Source organism: Diorhabda carinulata, chromosome 4 (assembly GCF_026250575.1).
Source record: "Diorhabda carinulata isolate Delta chromosome 4, icDioCari1.1, whole genome shotgun sequence".
NCBI classification, from domain to species: Eukaryota; Metazoa; Arthropoda; class Insecta; order Coleoptera; family Chrysomelidae; genus Diorhabda; species Diorhabda carinulata.
This window is the reverse complement of record NC_079463.1, coordinates 29870143-29889154: the sequence shown is the minus strand read 5'-3', so window position 1 is coordinate 29889154 and position 19012 is coordinate 29870143. Positions and strand designations below refer to the sequence as shown.

Genomic DNA, 19012 nt, shown 5'->3' with positions numbered 1-19012 from the left:
ATTAATAAAAAAAAGGGAATTGTTGACTGAAGCAGTAATCACGTTAACATATTATCCTAATCTAAAGTATGAAACTTCTCAGTTGTCAATAAATCAAATCATAACCTACAAACATAATTAAACAAGATGAAAATTTAAGTAAGGTAATAAGAGTTAATTAGGATGATTTTTTCGAATAATTTTCTTCTGAGACATAGTATCAAGTTAATAAAACGCACATGCACCAGCAATGTTAGTGCTTTTTTCTAACTCCATATAATTTTCTCATGTTACCATGTTTTTAGATAAGTGCTTTATCAAGAGAAGAAAGAGTTCAATTTTTAAGGAAAATGGCTCTACCTAAATCAAGAGAAAATCCCATCATAATGAAATTGGATACTCCAGAATTTAATTCTATATTTAACGATGAATTGCGAGCTCTAATATCCATATTTAAAGAATACGGATATGAAATCCGCATAGCGGGAGGCGCCGTACGAGACCTTTTGATGGGAAAACGACCGAAAGATTTAGATTTTGCAACAACGGCTACTCCTATACAAATGAAAGAAATGTTTACTTCAGAAAATGTCCGAATGATTAATGCTAATGGAGAAAAACATGGTACTATTACACCTAGAATAAACGATAAAGAAAATTTTGAGGTAAGACAAAATAATTGAAATTAATCATTAATGAACGACAAAATTGAATATAACAAACAGGTAACAACTTTAAGAATAGATGTATTGACAGATGGTAGACACGCAGAAGTCCAATTTACAACAGATTGGTTGCTAGATGCTCTTAGACGAGATTTGACAATAAATTCGATGTTTTTAAGTTTTGATGGTTCAGTGTATGACTATTTTTTTGGATTGGACGATCTTCAGAAACATAGAGTAGCATTTGTAGGTAATGCAGTCACTAGGATACAAGAGGATTATTTAAGGATTTTAAGATATTTTAGGTAATTATCGAATATTTATTTTTCATAATTTTATTACATGTCAAATTCCTTAAGTATTATTCTTTTTGGAGTGCTATTTAAAAAATTTTTAAGGGGCCAATGGACACCTTAGGTAACATTACACTGGTGCTGATTAAAATTTAGATTGCAGTGTTCTCCATTTTCCAGAAATTATCAGCTATGTGGAAATGATTAAAAAAATATCAGGAATACAGGAATCAAGAGGTCACGAAAGGAGCATAAACATTTTTTATTGATCTAGAGCCTTTCTGTGGTATAGGCAAATGCTCCTCCAAGAGTTTCATAAATAATAAACTGAGAAAAGTACTTCCTAGGCTGGACCACTCTAAAAGTTTCCTAAGAACTGTGATACTACAAGATTCAAAAAGTATTTGAATGATGAAACTCCAATTCACCTAATTTTACATAAAAAACTCTAAGAGCGAGAATATAACTTTTTAAGCAGTAATTAATTAGAATTCTGCAACTGGAAGATGAGCAGTAGATATATAGAATGTTACTAAGGGCACAATAGACCTTAATGTTACATTGCTATAACCTATAATTGTCCATTATTTTTGTTTTTTTTTTTACTTTATTTGTATATATTATAATGACCATTCTCATGGAACTATGTTATGTATTGAATTTTTTCTTCTACATTATCTGTAGATATTTGCTCATTCAATTATTTTTTCCATTTTGTAATTTCCATCTTTATTTTCCAGATTCATCTGGAACCAGTGAAGAAATTGTTCAATTAGTTAACCACTCATTCTTATTTCAGTTTTATTCAGTATTCTCCAAATGTTTCTTTTTCATTAGATCAAATCTTTTCCTTCTTCTGTTCAACTAGTCTTTTAATGTATTTTCTATTTGATTTTCTTCAGTTTTTCAAATATTGTTGCAAATACTTTCCAATTTATTTCCTTTGGTCTCTTTTATATTATTTTGGATTCCAGGTTTTATGGAAGAATAGCTTTAGAGCCAGATAAACACGAAGAAGAAACTCTGAAAGCTATTAAGGATAATGCTAGTGGATTGCAAAACGTTTCTGGAGAAAGAATTTGGATGGAGTTGAAAAAGATTTTAGAAGGAAGGTTTGCAGGGGAGCTCATGGTAGTGATGGTAGAGAATAGTTTAGCACCTTACATTGGTACAGAAACTATAATTCCCTATATTTTATATTATTACATTTTGTTTTTAGGTTTGCCAGATAATCCTGATTTATCAGAGTTAAGAAGAGTATGGAAACAAAGTGGCCATTTAAACTTGAATGCTATTACGGTTATTTCTTCATTGTTAAAGACTGTAGATGATGCAAAGGCGCTCCACTCAAGACTTAAATTATCAGCTTATGAAAGAGATTTAGCTTTATATATAATAGAAAATAGAACACCTAAATTACATCCGAAACCGCTAATGCCTTTTCAACAACAAATCTTGAAATCAATTTCCAAACCGGAAAACACCAAGAAAATGGCTGTGGAAGTTTTAAAATATAATAATTCACCTTATTGGAAAGACTTGGAAAATTGGCAAATACCGAAATTTCCTTTAAGTGGAATTTTACTTAAAGAAAGAGGAGTTGAAGGAGGAAAAGTTATGGGACTAGTAATGACTGAATTGAAACATTTTTGGGCTGATAATGATTTTAATTTATCCAATGAAGATCTGTTGAAAGAATTACCGAGGGTGTTGAATATGATAGCAGATAGGAAGAAAAGAAAATAAGATGTTTACATATAACTGTGTTAAAATATACTTTTTCATATATATCATGTTTTCTGTCCAATTAAGTATGATCATTTTTTACTTTGGGTAAGAGGGTAAATGAAACAACAATAAACGCAGTGGAAATTGAAATAACTGAGAATATTGGGACAAGAAAAAATTAAGACAGAAAGCTAATAAACTGTTCAATTAGTACACATATTGATAGGAATAAAGACAGGTTACAGGGGAAATAATGGAAAAGTCATTAAAAGATGAAGAGGGAGATCAAGAAAGAAATGGAAAAACCAAATAAAAAGAAGCGATACATAAAGGGAAAAAAGAAAATGGATAGAGGAACTTCTTCAGACACTTGAAAAGGTAAAGACAAGAATGGTTACTTCAACAGTCTGAAATCAACAAAACATTTCATACTGCCTACCATCTCAAATGTTACTAATATTTATTTCTTCCGTACTGAAAAAGTTTGAGGAAAATATTGTGATACAAAATGTTTATCAAGTTTATGACAACAAAAATACAATTAATATTGTGTTTTTTTAAACAACAGCCATATATTTATGAATATTCTAACAAATTATTAATTCATGGTCTCATTTAAATTTATACTTTTATCTAGCAAGTTGAATAATAAGAGCAGCACACATTTCAAAAAATTCCATGGTATGATGACCAGTTGGTTTGTTGTTTGATATAGGAACGTTTTGAATGGGAGTAGCAATGGCGTCCAATAAGACGTTGCTTACATTCGATTCTGCTTCTTCCGTGCTTAAACTCTTGAAATCCAAAAGGTAACTCTTATAATCAACCTAAAAAGTGTGAAATTTATTAATTTTCTTATATATTGTCACTATGATTTCTACAATAACCAATTACCAAATTTTTGGTTACTTACTTGATACAATTGTAACGACATCATAGCGTGTCTGTTCTGCATTTTATTTTTACGTCTAACACGAATATGATAAGGATTAATGACCTTCCATTCATAATCCAATGCCTTCATGGCTCTGTATACTTCCATCATAATGTCGTTCGGTTTACTCTGTGATCGGATTCCCAAATGCCATTTCGCCCTTTTAACTACAAATGAAAATTTGTATGTAAACACCTGGAGTAATTTAAAAGTCAAAATATACAAATTTTCACTTTACTTTAACGCCCTAGGTAATAGCAAACTTTCGGGTCCTTTGAGCCTTCCATTGTTAATATCTAGATCGAAGGACCAGAAACTTAGTTAACACTTTTATACTATGATTAAAAAAACCTCAAAAACATCTGTAAGTAATTGATATTATTTCAAATAATTACCTTTCCCTCTATCAGCTGGGGTTGTAGTTGGAGGCCAAGGTCTTTGCGGTGCAATCCTTTCAGGATGTGGTTTCATTGGGCTATTAATAGTATCGTGTGGACTGGGGCTTGGGCTAGTTGATGGAGGACTACCAGCTACATAAAAATCTTTTAATTCTGCTTTAGCCGCTTCGTCAGCAATACGTTTATTGTCAATAATAAGGTGATAAGCTATTGCTAGTTGATCATGTGGATCACCACTGAGTAAAGCACCGTGAACTTCCTCTTCCTGAACACCGAACTTGTCACAAACCTGATCAAGATAGAATATTAACCTTTGCTGTGCTGTACTGATATGTCAGTAAATGAAATAAATATTATTGAACTCAGTGGGTATCTTTTCTAAAATATTAACATTTCAAAAATTGACCAATATAAATAAGTTGAAAAAAATAATCTTCTACTGAAAGAGCTTATCTTCAGCTTACGTGTGCTACACAGTTGACGTTCTTGGTGGTTTCTGTTCTAGAACTGAAATCTATACATTGAAAGTAAAATTTTCTAAGTCATATCTAAAATTATGCTTCTTGGACATTTAGAATTATATTTTTTCTAGAAACTTTATTTCCAAATTCTATTTTTTAGCCTCTGATGTTTAGTATATGATATATAAGAATCCCCTGTTATACATATTTCTAAAAAGTTCTATCTTAGAAGATATATCAGAGTTCTGAAACATATACTTGAACGAATCAGACCATTGATTACTGCACCTTAAAAAAATTAACATAATTATATTACCTCTCTCACAGCATCAGTATCAATAACGGAAGCATCCTGCTCTACGGGTGATGGAAACAGATAGGCTGGACAATCCTTTTGGAACCATTCGTGCTTTTTGGTATCTTCAATTGAAGCTCTTTTCATTGGATCGACTTGCAACATCTGACACAGTAGGTTAACCACTGATTTATTCAAATAATCAGGTATTGGAAAAATCCCTGATTTAATTTTTCTAAATAACGTAGGAACATGTTCGTCATCAAATGGTAGTGTTCCACAAAGGAGGGCATAAAGTATTACTCCACAAGACCATACATCTACTTCAGGACCAGCATATAACTTACCGGAAATAACCTGCAATTATTTAAAATCAAATATTAAGTAATTACACAGTAAGTTTTTAAGACCTCTGGTGCAGCATAATTGGGTGATCCACAGCTAGTTCTTAAAAATTCTCCGTCCATCATCATGTTGGACAATCCAAAATCGGCTATCTTTACATGCATATTATGATCAAGTAATAGATTCTCTGGTTTCAAGTCTCTATGTACAATCATATGTCTGTGACAGTAATCCACTCCTGTAAATTATTCCAAGAAAAAGTTACATTCCAAAAACCCAACATATTTAGAACACTCTGTGGACCGTGAAGCCAGTCATATTCGATTATGTTAATAAAATTTTAAATTAGGTGAACGTGCCAGGTACAAATTTCCAAGAACGGTTATAAATCAGCTAATATTTGAATTATGTTTAAATCTGTTTACAGTATTTTATGGCAGTTTTGATGAAATCAATTTATAAGGCCTTTTTAATAGTTTACATTCTAGAACCCGAATTATCGAGAAATCTGTTGTGTATAAATAGGCACTTGTTTATCAGCGAGTATTCAGTGAATAATTGGATGTCATAGAGAACGGATCAGAATAGTAAGAAGTAAACAGTGAATTTAAATAAATATAAGTTAGTGAATAATTAAATCATAAATAATTAAAAATGAAAATAAATAAGAAAAATATATAATTGTTGCTAAATTTTCTGTAAAACAGGTGAAAAATCAATATTGTCACCTATTTTAGTCTGTATAAAGACCAAAACAGGAAAAATGCCAATTTTTTACTTGTTTTAAAAACTAAGTTTCATCAAGAAGAGACCCAAAATCAATTAGCAACAAATATATATAAAAGTGCCCCAGAAATAAGAATATAGAATAAAATATGCAAATTAATATTTTTATGACAATCTTAGTATCCAATATTTATTTTTTTAAATTTATAATTTCTCAGCTATAACAAAATTATCAAATTTTTTACCTGAAATTATCTGTTGGAAAAATCTTCTTGCTTCATGCTCTTGTAGTTTTCCATGTTTGACTATATAATCAAAAAGTTCTCCTCCCGAAACATACTCCATAATCATAAAAATATCAGTAGGTGTACTTATAACTTGGTATAACTTGATAATATGGGGATGTCTAAACAATTTTAGATTCTGAATTTCTCTTCGAATCTTACCAACAACGTCTAAACTCTTAATTTTTTGACGATTTAAAATCTTCACAGCTACTTTGTGACCAGTAAGCTGGTGTTCACCAATTTTTACTTTACCGAAGGTACCAACACCCAAAGTTGCTCCCAAAATATAGTGACCGATTTTAACAAGGGGCTGTACCCCCGGTTTCGCTGATTCAGCCATACTACCTACAATTCAATCATATTATTTGATGTCACCATTATTTTTATGAACGTACCGTTTAAAATGAAAGAATGGTTTTTCCAGCTTACAAATTACATTTCCACTTTATAAAAAAACACTTATAACCTTTAAGGTACTTTGTTTATTCTCTAATTCTATTTGCGATTTATTTTTGATTTGACAGTTCTCAATTGAGTAGCGTGCATGAGTCACATGTTATGTAAATCTACACTAGTTCCACATTTCACCGCAAACGAACAAACGGTTGATATCTAGGAATGAAATATCGCTCATATTGGAATATCAATATTTTTAAAAAATCGACGTTTTCATCGCCATTTAAATTATACATATAATTAATACTTCAACTTCGTTTTAAGAGAAATGAATCTAAGTATAATAGGGTGACTGATATAAAGAGAGGTGCATTTGAGAAGTTGTAAATCACAGTCCGAATAGATAACGGAGCTATAATAAAGCATCATTCGTGACGATATATCGATATTTCAACTCAAAAAAATCGATTTATCTTTCGTATCCCTAATAATGTCACAAAACAGTCGGTCTTCTGTCAACATAAGGATAAATAAATTCTATTCATTTATAGAATTTCCAGTTATTTGAATTTTATTATGGGTATTACGGACGATGTAACTCTTCCCACCGAAGAAGAACTGACCGTTCAAGAAGTACCCTTATCAGGCCCCGCTCTTAAAGCGGGTGCTTTTCATTTAGGAAAAACTTGCGAATGGGAAAATAATGTGAGGTTAAGTATTACCTAATCATTGTTAAAAATGAAAATAAAATTTTTTAGGAGTTCATTTTGTGTCGTAACGAGTTAAATGATCCTAGAGCATGCATTAATGAAGGCAAGGCTGTTACCAGCTGTGCTTTGAATTTTTTCAGAAAAGTTAAAGCAACCTGTGCTGATGAATTCATGCAATATGTAAACTGCCTCGATAAATCTAGTCCAGACCAAGCTCTTGTACCGTAAGTATTAATCAATGCTGTAACCCTATTTAGTTTTACGTGCTAATTTGTGAAATAAATATTTTTGTTACAGTTGTAGAAAAACTCAAGCAGTTTTCGATAAATGCATAAAGGATAATTTAGGTTTGGATAGACCTCCTTATGATTATTTTGCTCGAGTTCATGTTCACAAAACTGAAAGACCCAGACCAGAAAAAGAAGGTAAAACTGTATATGAAGATGCTACTCCTGGTCTTCCTCCAGATGTTCCTAAACCAGAAGCTAAATATGGATCACGTTATTTGTTTATGTGGTAAAACATTCTCCAATGCATAATAATGTGTAGTTTATACATTCTTTAGTTTTATTGTAAATAAATATATTAAATAATACTGTTTTCTTATTTGGTTATATATATAATGTATTTGAAGATTTTCTACTTGTTATTTTTTCTTTTGTCTTCTCTAGGGCGTCAGAAATGTATTAATTATACATTTACCCATTTTGTCCATATTTTCCTGTCCTTCACTAGTATCATTTGATTTATTGTATACTGTCTTTGTTTTCCTATATCTGCTATTTGTTTGTTGCATGTTTTTCTTGCTCTGCTCCTTCTTCCTATAGCTCTTGCTTTCCATATCCATTTTGTTAATTATTTTTTACCGTCCTTGTTAGATCTCAAAACCAGTTTAAGATTCTCTTATTTATTTTTTCTTTCATTGTTTCTAGTTGTTAGTTGTATCTTATAATATCATTTCTTGTGTTATCCACCCCAGTTTTCCTTCTGTTTTTCGTAGGTACTTCATCTTGATTGCATTTACTTTACTATATATACTGTTTTTTTATCTGGTTACATATTATGTATTTAAGGATTTTGGAAATTGTAAAAAGGTTTGAGTTTGCTAAAACTGTTGGAATTAGGTAGTTTTAAAAATAAAACAAAAAAGATAAATTACGAAATAAAACATATAGATAAAGGCAAAATCAGTTAGATATAAAATATATAAAGTACATGCGAGATGCCAAAGGGGATAAAAATCTTAAAATCAAAAGCCATTCACCATATCCCCATTCTAGTATTTTGAAAATTAGAAAAAAGTATGGAAATTTGTACAAATAAAACTAATTTTTGTTATTTTATTAAAACTACTAGAATTGGATAGCAATTTCATCCCTTCACTTTAAAAGTTTTTAAAATCTATTTAAAATAAAAAAATATATAAGAAATTTAAAAAATACAGAAAGAGTGAAGATAATACCAAAGTATATAAAGCACAATTGAGATGGCTTGGACACATATATGGGATGCCAAAGGGCATAAAAATCTTCAAATCAACAGCCACACACCATATTCTCAATAGAGTATTTTGAAAATTGGAAAAAAAGTATGAAAATGTGTACAAATAAAACTAATTTTTGTTATTTTGTTAAAACTACTAGAATTGGGTAGCAATTTCATCCCTTCACTTTAAAAGTTTTTAAAATCTATTTAAAAGAAAAAAATATATAAGAAATTTGAAAAATACAGAAGAGTGAAGATAACACCAAAGTATATGAAGCACAATTGAGATGGCTTGGACACATATATGGGATGCCAAAGGGCATAAAAATCTTCAAATCAACAGCTACACATCATATTCTCAATAGAGTATTTTGAAAATTGGAAAAAAAGTATGAAAATGTGTACAAATAAAGCTAATTTTTGTTATTTTTTTGAAAACTACTAGAAGTGGGTAGCAATTTCATCCCCCACTTTAGCAATTTTTAAAATATATTTAAAATAAAGAATATAAAAAAGAAATTAAACAAATAAACAGTATAGTATATGCTCGGAAACAAAATCAAAAAAGCGTTTGAATCCAAAATAGCAGGTAAAAATTATTGTGGAAGCACCTCGGAATAATCAAGAATAACTCAAACGGTAAATTTAAATAAATTATATAAGTGTGCATAGTTTAGTGAATAGTGTTGCCGGATAATGATAGTGATAGTGTTTAGTGTCTTAAATGCCGTTTACATAAGAAAAACATTACAATATTAATGAAAATAAGAGGTACGTCAAATATATTTTTGGTAGTTTCTGATTTCACAAAATTTTTTTTTAATAATTTCGAAACAAAAGTTTGATGTTTCCTTGAGCCGTATAGGGAGGAAAGCATTAGTTTTCTTCCTTTGAAATTATTTTCGAAACAAAACTAGTAATAGTGGAAACCCTAGAAAATCCACAAAAACGTCAACTTAGTTTGGAAAGTATCAGCGAAAAGTACAATATAATACACTAAGGGAACAGCCTCGTTCTTCCACACCGAGAAAAATTAATATTTTCTTGTTTCAAATATAATATATCGTATATGAAGAATTATTAAGCGTTAAAACCCGTTTGATGAAGTATTATAATGATTTTTTTCATAATCTCACATTGAAAATTAAGTATTTCGTGGGTCCTTATGCATACGAGGATGGTCCCAGAAGTACCTGGCATTACTTAGAGATGACGATAGTTGCTTGAAAAATACCACGGTATTAAAAAGTACACAATCTATACAGCGTATATCTCAATTTTAAAGACGCCATGTTGTTTAGTATTTGTTTGGCAGCCATATTTGGGAAATTACAAATATTAAGATAAATCCAATACTAAAAAGACAGAAAAATAATCCATAAGTGGTGAGAAGCCAAAACTTACTGAAGCAAAATGGGAAAAGACGGGAAAAAATAAGATATTAGAAAAACATACTAGGTACGAAGATGGTGCCAGAAATATTTGGCCTGAACTAGAGATGGCGGTATTTGTTTAAAAATATCACTGTATGAAAAGTACACAATCTAGAAAGCATATGTTTCAAGTTTGAAGTCGCCACGTTGTTTAGTATTTGTTCGGCAGCCATCAATAGTGAACGTTTTCAATGAATTTGTAAATATGGAAAAAATGGATTACATTTTTTTCTGGGAGATACTGCTCCTTAATTATCAACAGTAAAATATTGGGTAGCAGAGTTTAAACGAGGCCGTATGACCCGCGAGGACCAGCATCGCAGTGGTCTACCAAATGAGGTGACGACTCCAAAAACGTTGAAGAAATTCCACAATGCAGTATTGGATTATCGTCGACTGAAAGTGCGCTAGCTAGAAGATATAGTAGACAGTTCAAAAAGTGCGGTATATCGCTTAAAACTGAAAATTTGGAAATGAGAAAGCTGTGCACAAGCTGGGTGTCGCGTTTGCTCACAATGGAACAAAAACAGCGTCATTAAGATGTTTCACAGTAATAGAGCCCAATTTTTGCGCCGTTTCATTACCACGAATGAAACGTGAGTCCATCACTTCACACTTGAAACAAAAGAACAATCAAAACAATGGAATGAAAAAGGGAACTGGCTCCGATGGAGGCAAAAATCGTTCCATCTGCAGGCAAGGTTATGGCGTCATTTTTTTGGGATGCGCGTGGTAGAATTTGCATTAACTATCTTGAAGAAGAAAAATCTATCAACGGAGAGTATAATGCGATATAATCAAACAAAAACGGCCGCATTTGGCTAAGAAGAAAGTGTTTCATTAAGACAATACATCAGCTCACATATCCGTTATTACAATGGCCAAAATCAATGGATTAAAGTTTGACTTTCTATCTCATGCACCCTATTCGCCAGATTTAGCCACATCGGATTATTTTCTGTTCCCAGACTCGATGTTCTAAGATTTTCCAACAATGAACAGGTGATGTTGGCAAATAATGGCTATTTTGAGGAGCTTGAGGATTCTAATTATAAAAAGGATATCAAACTTATTGAACATCGCTGGGAGAAGTATATGGAGCTAAAAGAAGAACACGTTGAAAAATTTGAGTTTTGGTCAGGTACTTCAGAGACCATCCTCGTAGGTTCTACTACACATTTAATTACAGTAGATGTATAGAAAACTTTTCTCAGTGTATTCTGTTAGATTATAAATTTTGCGTTAGTAGACTTATTGGGGAATACTATTTTGATTTGTCCAAATTTTGGGGACATCTTGTATAACATTGTGAAAATGTTTCTAAAAAATGCAATTTACTTTCGAGCAATAAACAAACATTTATTGGAAACAGCAGAAAACGGTTACTGTAGAATAACTCAATTTATTAGACGGGAATTGAAACATGCTCACCGAGGGAAATTCACGATAATTTATCGAATTAACTTTCAAATATGACAGCAAATGGAATCTTAATTACAAACATCAAAACCCAAGTTTTCATCGAGCATGCTCTACAACACTCTAAACTATAAAAGTTGTGATATTTTTCACAGATATTCAGTCTCTGCCGTTCTTTAGTGTTGAAATATCAACTAATACTTCCAAGTAAGTATTTCTGTTTCCCTTTATCAAAGCATTCATTTTCTATAAGATTTTTTAGACGTCTAAACTTTATTTGTTGATTTTAGAAAGTTTCACTATTCAATACTCGACATTGAAATTTGAAAAGTTGTATTCGGTTAGCATAATTCAGCAGCTAATTCAATATCAGTTATACCTAATTTTTTCGCACTTTAAGATTTGTAATCAATAATATAAAGCATTATAAAATCCCTTTCTATGAAAATACTAACCCCTATATAACATTAATCATTATTAATCAAGATAAATAGACAAGCATCACTGTTTGTCTTAATAATTTGGCAAAAGGGGCCATTCCAAAATCTAAGTGACAAGAGCAAGTAGAAGAGGACATCACAAGAAAAATATGAAATAATGGAAAATAATGTCGATAAGAGAAAAAATGTAAGAAATCTTTGAAAGAAAATAGGCACCATGAAGATTAAATTGAATTAGTTGAAAGCAGCTATGGAGTACCAGGAAAAACCAGACTGGTCATCAACATCTTCAACTGGAATAGGGTTTCAATGAGGTGGTTTGATCACTAAAGATCTAATTAAATAAAAAAGACAAGTATAAAATAATGGATAAGCTTCAAAACATCCAGACTGATACAATCAACCTATAATAAAAATTAGTGTAGGAATTAAAATGATTAAAAAAAAATAAAACAATAATAAATTCAATGAAGAAAATGTTAAATATAAAATCAATAATAGAATAATTAAAACTATAGGAAATAAATTATAATATTCGTTATTAGAATCATTAACATCTTTAACGGAATTTCGAATAAAAGTTTTTCATTTTTTTTCAAAAAGAACCAACATGTATTCCAACTGCTTTTGAATTCAATGTAGAAAGTTTCGTTAAGCATATCTTGTTTCAACTAAGTTGGAATTTCTGGAGCCGTTGGCTATATTCATACTGAATATACTGTTTACACCACCACTACACCAACACTAACAATTATACAGTCTGACGCGCATTTCGATAACCAAGTTATCGTCTTCAGAGACTGAAGTTTACCTTCTGAAGACGATAACTTGGTTATCGAAACGCGCGTCAGACAGTATAATTGTTAGTGTTGGTGTAAACAGTATATTCAGTACATCTTGTTTCAGATATGAACAGCAAACTTCAAAGGACCCTGGCTATATTTTTCGTAGTAGCTATAGTCATGTTTGGCGTCATATCTTCTTCAGATGCAGCTTATAGAAGACCACCTTTCAATGGATCTATATTTGGAAAACGGACGACAGGAAATAATGGTAGATATACAAATTGCAATTTAATATAAGATACAACAAAATGAATTCCTTCATTATTAGTATTGAAATTTTCTGTAAACTTTTCGACATAAACATTTGCTCCGACCATAACATTGAATCAAAGCTTCGCTTACAGAAAAAAAGTAGCACACGGTATTTGAAATGTATGGTAATATCAAGGCAGACTGGGATCGGCGAGAACCCATCCTTGGTGTGGCTAAAAGTGTTGCTATCGCGTCTCTTAACGTTTTACTTGCAAGGCGGGCTCGGCAGAGAAGGATAGAGACACCTGGCATAGGACAAGCGAAGACATAGATGGACCTTGTGCGTCTCACACGCAAACGAAACAGGCGACACTGCCAATTAAGACGATACCTCCGCACCATTGGCATCGCGGAGGATCCGGAGTGCCGTTGGTGCATGGAGGAGGATGAAACCGCGGACAAAGTCATCTGTGAGTGCTATGCACTCGTACGAGACGAGACTCACCACTTGCCTAATAACATCAAAGGGTTTAAGCCAAAGCGCTTAATTGGCTTCTCAAGTGATGCGGGGTATGACGGGCTTATCTGAAGACCCATGTGCTCAACGGCCTCTTGGCCGCCCACAATTAACTATGAACATCAAAATGCCGACCATTACACCGCATATAGTCAAAAAACGATCTGATCTTTTATTAAATCTTTATATAAATGAAATTCTCCATACAACATACTTTTTTGTTGTACATTGCTGTTCTGTGTCTATCTTTATACAGACACCAATTTTCAGCACTTTATTTCATAAGGATATCTTCCTCTTCTGAAGAAGATGTTGGAAAATCCATGTTTATAGGACGCTAGTTCTGAAGTAACTGGTACAAAAATGCGATGGTCCAAGCGCAAGGGTACTATGCTATGCCCAATGGTCCTCGTTGGGTCCCTACTCTTAGGTGTAAACTCTTTTATATACCTTAATATAAATGTTTTCCATTATTTCCATCAATTTTATACTAACACCAGCAACAAAACTCCTCCAGTAGTACTTTCCATGATTGTTTGCTTATGGTTACTTTGTATTTCCTTTTAATGTACTCATTTCATATTTCAATTGTCTTGAGACATCTACTTGCAAACGTTCATCCGCATATCCACCTTATGTAATTCTTCTGTTTTAGTTGTAAAAACATATTTTGCTAATTAAAATTTTATTTACAGATTTTGAAAATGCTGGAAAAGCTTTATCAGCAATGTGCGAGATAGCTAGTGAAGCGTGTGCCTCTTGGTTTCCAACTCAAGATAAATAAAATAAATCACCGAAAACATACGAACTGAAAACGGACTCGAATAAATTAACCTGAACTTTTGTAAAAAATTAAATTAGATGGAAATAAAGTTATTAAAATCGTAACAGTTTTTCTAAATATTCCATCCAACATATTGTTACCGACGGAAATAATAGTTTTATTAAAATAAAAAAAGCATAGTAGTAGAGTAGCATATTGTCAGCAGGTTTCCATTTCAACTCGTGGTGCAGGGAAACAAATCGTTTTTAGTATCAAAATATTGAGGATATTCAAAAAAGGCATTAGATTCTAAAGCCCATTTGAATCTTGCCATTCCCATTTTTATAAATTCAAAAGGAGTTTATTTTTCCGAAATGATCAGGCATTGAATGTTGTGTAGGTTTACCTATAGTACCGTCGAAACTCATACTTCTTTTCAAGAAGACTTACACTTCTTGAAAAAATAAATTATAGTTTGATTTCAGGGGCAAAAAAGGTAAAATTGGAATAGGTTATATAAAGAATTCAATTTTATTTTACAATCACAGTCTTTACATTTTTATACAAAATAATCGATATATGTTTTAAGTAAATGCAAAACGAACATTAGGATCTAGGCTTACTTTGCTTTATTCTCTCAGATTATTAATACAAATAAATAATTGAGAAATAGAATCAATAGAATATAAGTAGAGACAAAACATATCAGAAGATTCAATGTACTAATACTACTCAAGAAATAATCATAATTTTAGTAAAAATAAGTGTGTTGAAATTTTTTTGATCTGAATATTTATTCAGGTCTAGCTGATCAAGGGGTAACCAAATTTCCAGACCCTAAAACTCAATTTTATGCTTAAAAAAATATTTGATTGAAATTTTTTTTGCTACGATTAGTTCTAAAATATCTGTAAAAATTCATGGAAGTGCCCTTTTTTATCGAATAAACACCCTAATTTTTTTTCAGATTTTAGGGATCAAAATTGGGCCCAAAAATTTATTTTAATTTTTAGTCATTGTCTTGTTCAGACCGGAACAAGCTCGAACATTGAATAAACTATTTTCCCCATGTTTTTGTACATTACTTAAATATAAGATAGTCCCAAAATACTCTACGATACCATTTCATTAATAATAAATAATTATTATTTTAGTGCACATTTATTTTTCCAGAATTCATTAACCAAATTGAACATGGAGACTCAAAAGTTCAGAATAGAGCACAGAAAGTTTTACTTTCCATTTTCATGTTCTACTTCACCCAAAAATGTAATTGATTTCTTAGTTAAAGTGCTCCATCTTGACCCTTGGGTCGTTCATGTTCTATTCTGTTGAACATAAAAACCCAAATCATTTTTTTTGTTATAATCTCAATTTTTATTAGAAATGTATTGGAAATAATTATTATAAAAAACGTGGAAAAAATTTTTTGAGCCTGTTCTAGTCTTAAAATAGTATTCGAAAGAATGGAAAAAGTACACGATATGTAAGATCTGTCTACTATGACTTTTATAACTATAACTATAAAATTATTGAATCGTCTTTTAAACAACTACTGAAATAAAAATGTTTCAAACTTATATTACAGTATAAACAACTGCCTGTTAAATAAATAAGGTATAAAAAACTGAATGTCTATAAAGCAATTTATAGATGGACTCTCACTAATAGACAAAAAAAGCATAGCAAGCTACTAAGATGAAATATCTTAGGCGAAAGGAGATCCAAAAAAGAATCGATTAACAATAACCAAATACGACAAGATCTAGATCATTGAGCGAAGACAGTTCAGTTGGTGGGTCATTTATAGATAAGTGAAGAAAGTATGGGAAGCAAAATTAGACAAAAAACCAAAAGAAGAAGACCTAAAGCAACAAGGGGTAAAATATTTGGTACTATACTTGAGAAAAGAGGCACTACAGGGAGAGAAGCAAAAACAAAGAATGGATAATATGTGTATATAGAAAATAACTGTAAACCAGTATGCGGTACATGTTGATTCGATTATATATATGTATATAAAAATTATTGAAAAATTAAAAAAAATCTGAATCCAATTTTGATCCCTAAAATGTAAACAAAATCAGTCTATTTTCTCAATAAAAAAGCACCTGTATTTTTTTGGAGAAAATCTTACAGCAAAATAAAAGTTTTTAAACATAGAGACCCTAGAAAAAGTTTAGGGATCTGTTAATTCAGTTTAAGAGGTTTCTCAATATGATCTTACTAATAACCACTTCCGAATAAACATTTAAGCGAAGGCTATTTTAACATGCTCATTCCCGCTATAGCATTTACAATTTTGATTGATGAAATAAGTCATTAGGCAGCAACAGTAACAAATTAGGCCATTTGTGATACCAGAAAGGAGAAGGAAATATGTTAAGAGTACAAATATCCTCTCAAAGTGTGCGACACTATGGAACTTCAGAGTACTACATCTGGGAACATATGAAATGGAAGACGAAGATCTCTGTCAATTACAGCCATCCCACATTCTGAATATTCTTAAAAGAGTCATAGATCAGACTTAAAGACTGAGATCCCTAGTATCGCGGCAGGTACTGGTATATACTACTCTAATACCCACATACATACATAGAGTACAAACTACTTAGATATGTTTCATTAGGTAACAGACTTCCATTTATACCTTTGTAATGATAAATAAAAAGGGCAAAAATAAAAAAATGGTTGAGTAAAATTCATAAAATGTTTGTATATAAACAATATAAATATAAGTAGCGAAGGGCTTACACATGTTATATCGAAATGAATATGAACTTAACCTAGTTAACTTATAGAAAGACAATGAAATTGTTAATGTTTGAAAATATTGAGAAGAATGAAAAAAGTCACTTATCAAATAACATTAACAATTCATTATTAGTCTTTCTATATTTTAGATTTTATTATATAAATGAAATCTTAATGGTATATAGAATTAAATATAAAGTATGAATAGCTGACCCAAGTTACATAACAAGCAATTTTTATCAATAATAATAACAAGTATGAAAGAAATCAACAATTAATTAGAGAATAGTGAGTCGATTTGCTTCGAGACAGTGTGTGGAATTATTTTTTTATATTTAATATAACAGTTTTCATTTTTTAGATACTGTAGATATTCTAAATATGTAAAACACTCTCACCAACTGTTGAGTGATGAATATTACTAAATACGGAACTTCTCATCGTTTTTGGTATATATGTCACAGTTAAAATCCGTTTTCAGTTAATTCTAGTTTTGACAAGGGAAGATTAGTTTTCATAACCTTATTCTATAAGGTTGGCAACTAAGTATTTTCGCTTTTTACTGATAGAGATCGTTGCTTTATGTTTTGAATAACTTATGTTCTTGCTGTACTTTGTGCCGTTTGTCACGTGATACTGGTCACTTCAGTTAAGAAGCTTGATATTTGGATACTCACGAATTAAAAGAAATTCATTCAACACAAACCGACCCTTTCTTGAAAAGAATCATCACTGGCGATGAAAAATGTATTCTGTACAGTAACATAGTTCGAAAACGGTCATAGAGCAAACACGATGAACCAGCATAACAAAAAAGCTTGGTGGAATTACAGAATTATTGGGTTTTTTGAACTGCTTCCAAGGAACCAAACTATCAATTCTGATGTTTACCGTCAACAATTAATGAAACTGGATGAAACAATCAAATAAAAATGGCCAGAATTGTCAAATCGGAAAGGTTTAGTGATCCACACATCTTTGGCCACTCATGGAAAACTATTGGAGGTTGGGAAGTGATGACAAAACCCCCATACAGCCATGATCTGGCACCATATGATTAGCGTTTATTTCGAAGTTTGCAGAATTCTTTGAATGGTCAAACTGACGATGACCTTCAATCGTACCTGGTTCAGTTTTTTGTTGATAAGGACCAGAAATTTTCTGGGCGCGGAATCATGAAGCTGAAATAATGATTGCAAAAGTTCATTGAAGAAAATGGAAAATATATAATTGACTAAAAACTATTCTTTGTTAAAAAAAGTGTTTTATTTTACTAGTTACGAAACCGAAAATATGTTGTCGCCAAAACTTGTTTTCACTAGTCAAAACTAATGTTTACTAATATCCTCGGGATTTTTTACATATACTAGAATTTACTAGTTTTTTTCTCATTTAATAAAATTTTCAGTTGAAACTGGAGAATTCTACTAATGGAAAACAGTTTCCAGTTGAAAAATTTATTGATTTAAAATTTTATTCTAGTAGAACATTTAAAAATCAGAATTTTTAAAATAAACTACCGGGGCATATTATTATTTTTTGTACAAACCTCGATTAGAAACACAAGATTTTTTCCAGGTGCATCTTACGAAGCCTTGCCATCCACCTGAACCTGAACAATGGTAGAAATACATCCAGTGAAGTTAGACCTCTAATACTATAAACTTTCATTTCAATTGACACTAGTTTTCACTACCCAATAAAAAGATGTAGTTAACTCTAGTTTGATTAGTAAAAACTAGTTTTAAATAGAGATGTTTGTTAGAACTAATTTTCCCTAGTCAAAATAAAAATTAACTGAGAACGAATATTAACTGTTACATATATATATATATATATATATATATATATATATATATATATATATATATATATAGCATTTCCCAAAAATTTTTTAAGAAACAGTCAAAAACTATCAGAAGGTTTTTAAATATTCGTGAATTA

General features: G+C 31.1%; 4 protein-coding genes across 5 annotated transcripts; 3 read left to right on the top strand and 1 right to left on the bottom strand.

Annotated features, from left to right (window-relative positions):
• Positions 1-40: 40 nt before the first annotated feature.
• Positions 41-2725, top strand: LOC130893301 (CCA tRNA nucleotidyltransferase 1, mitochondrial). 2 transcript variants are annotated; one of them, XM_057799286.1, is made up of 5 exons: positions 41-231; positions 285-644; positions 705-949; positions 1912-2105; positions 2157-2725. In XM_057799286.1, exons 1-5 carry the CDS (start codon positions 163-165, stop codon positions 2681-2683), a joined length of 1395 nt encoding a protein of 464 aa, XP_057655269.1. In that variant the 5' UTR covers positions 41-162; the 3' UTR covers positions 2684-2725. The 2 variants fall into 2 exon arrangements, with proteins under 2 accessions (XP_057655269.1, XP_057655270.1); XM_057799287.1 differs by having other exon boundaries at positions 75-143.
• A 487-nt stretch (positions 2726-3212) lies between these two features.
• LOC130893300 (5'-AMP-activated protein kinase catalytic subunit alpha-2) lies at positions 3213-6690 on the bottom strand. Its single transcript, XM_057799285.1, has 7 exons — positions 6507-6690; positions 6070-6456; positions 5164-5336; positions 4775-5110; positions 3995-4286; positions 3579-3766; positions 3213-3492 (listed from the first exon to the last, which is right to left on the bottom strand). The coding sequence occupies exons 2-7, from the start codon at positions 6449-6451 to the stop codon at positions 3295-3297; spliced, it is 1569 nt and encodes a 522-aa protein (XP_057655268.1). The 5' UTR covers positions 6452-6456; positions 6507-6690; the 3' UTR covers positions 3213-3294.
• A 315-nt stretch (positions 6691-7005) lies between these two features.
• On the top strand, positions 7006-7812 carry LOC130892518 (NADH dehydrogenase [ubiquinone] 1 alpha subcomplex subunit 8). Its single transcript, XM_057797965.1, has 3 exons — positions 7006-7212; positions 7266-7441; positions 7515-7812. The coding sequence occupies exons 1-3, from the start codon at positions 7084-7086 to the stop codon at positions 7735-7737; spliced, it is 528 nt and encodes a 175-aa protein (XP_057653948.1). The 5' UTR covers positions 7006-7083; the 3' UTR covers positions 7738-7812.
• A 3924-nt stretch (positions 7813-11736) lies between these two features.
• LOC130892570 (SIFamide-related peptide) lies at positions 11737-14436 on the top strand. The gene is made up of 3 exons (XM_057798039.1): positions 11737-11761; positions 12901-13047; positions 14244-14436. Exons 2-3 carry the CDS (start codon positions 12903-12905, stop codon positions 14330-14332), a joined length of 234 nt encoding a protein of 77 aa, XP_057654022.1. The 5' UTR covers positions 11737-11761; positions 12901-12902; the 3' UTR covers positions 14333-14436.
• Positions 14437-19012: the final 4576 nt, after the last annotated feature.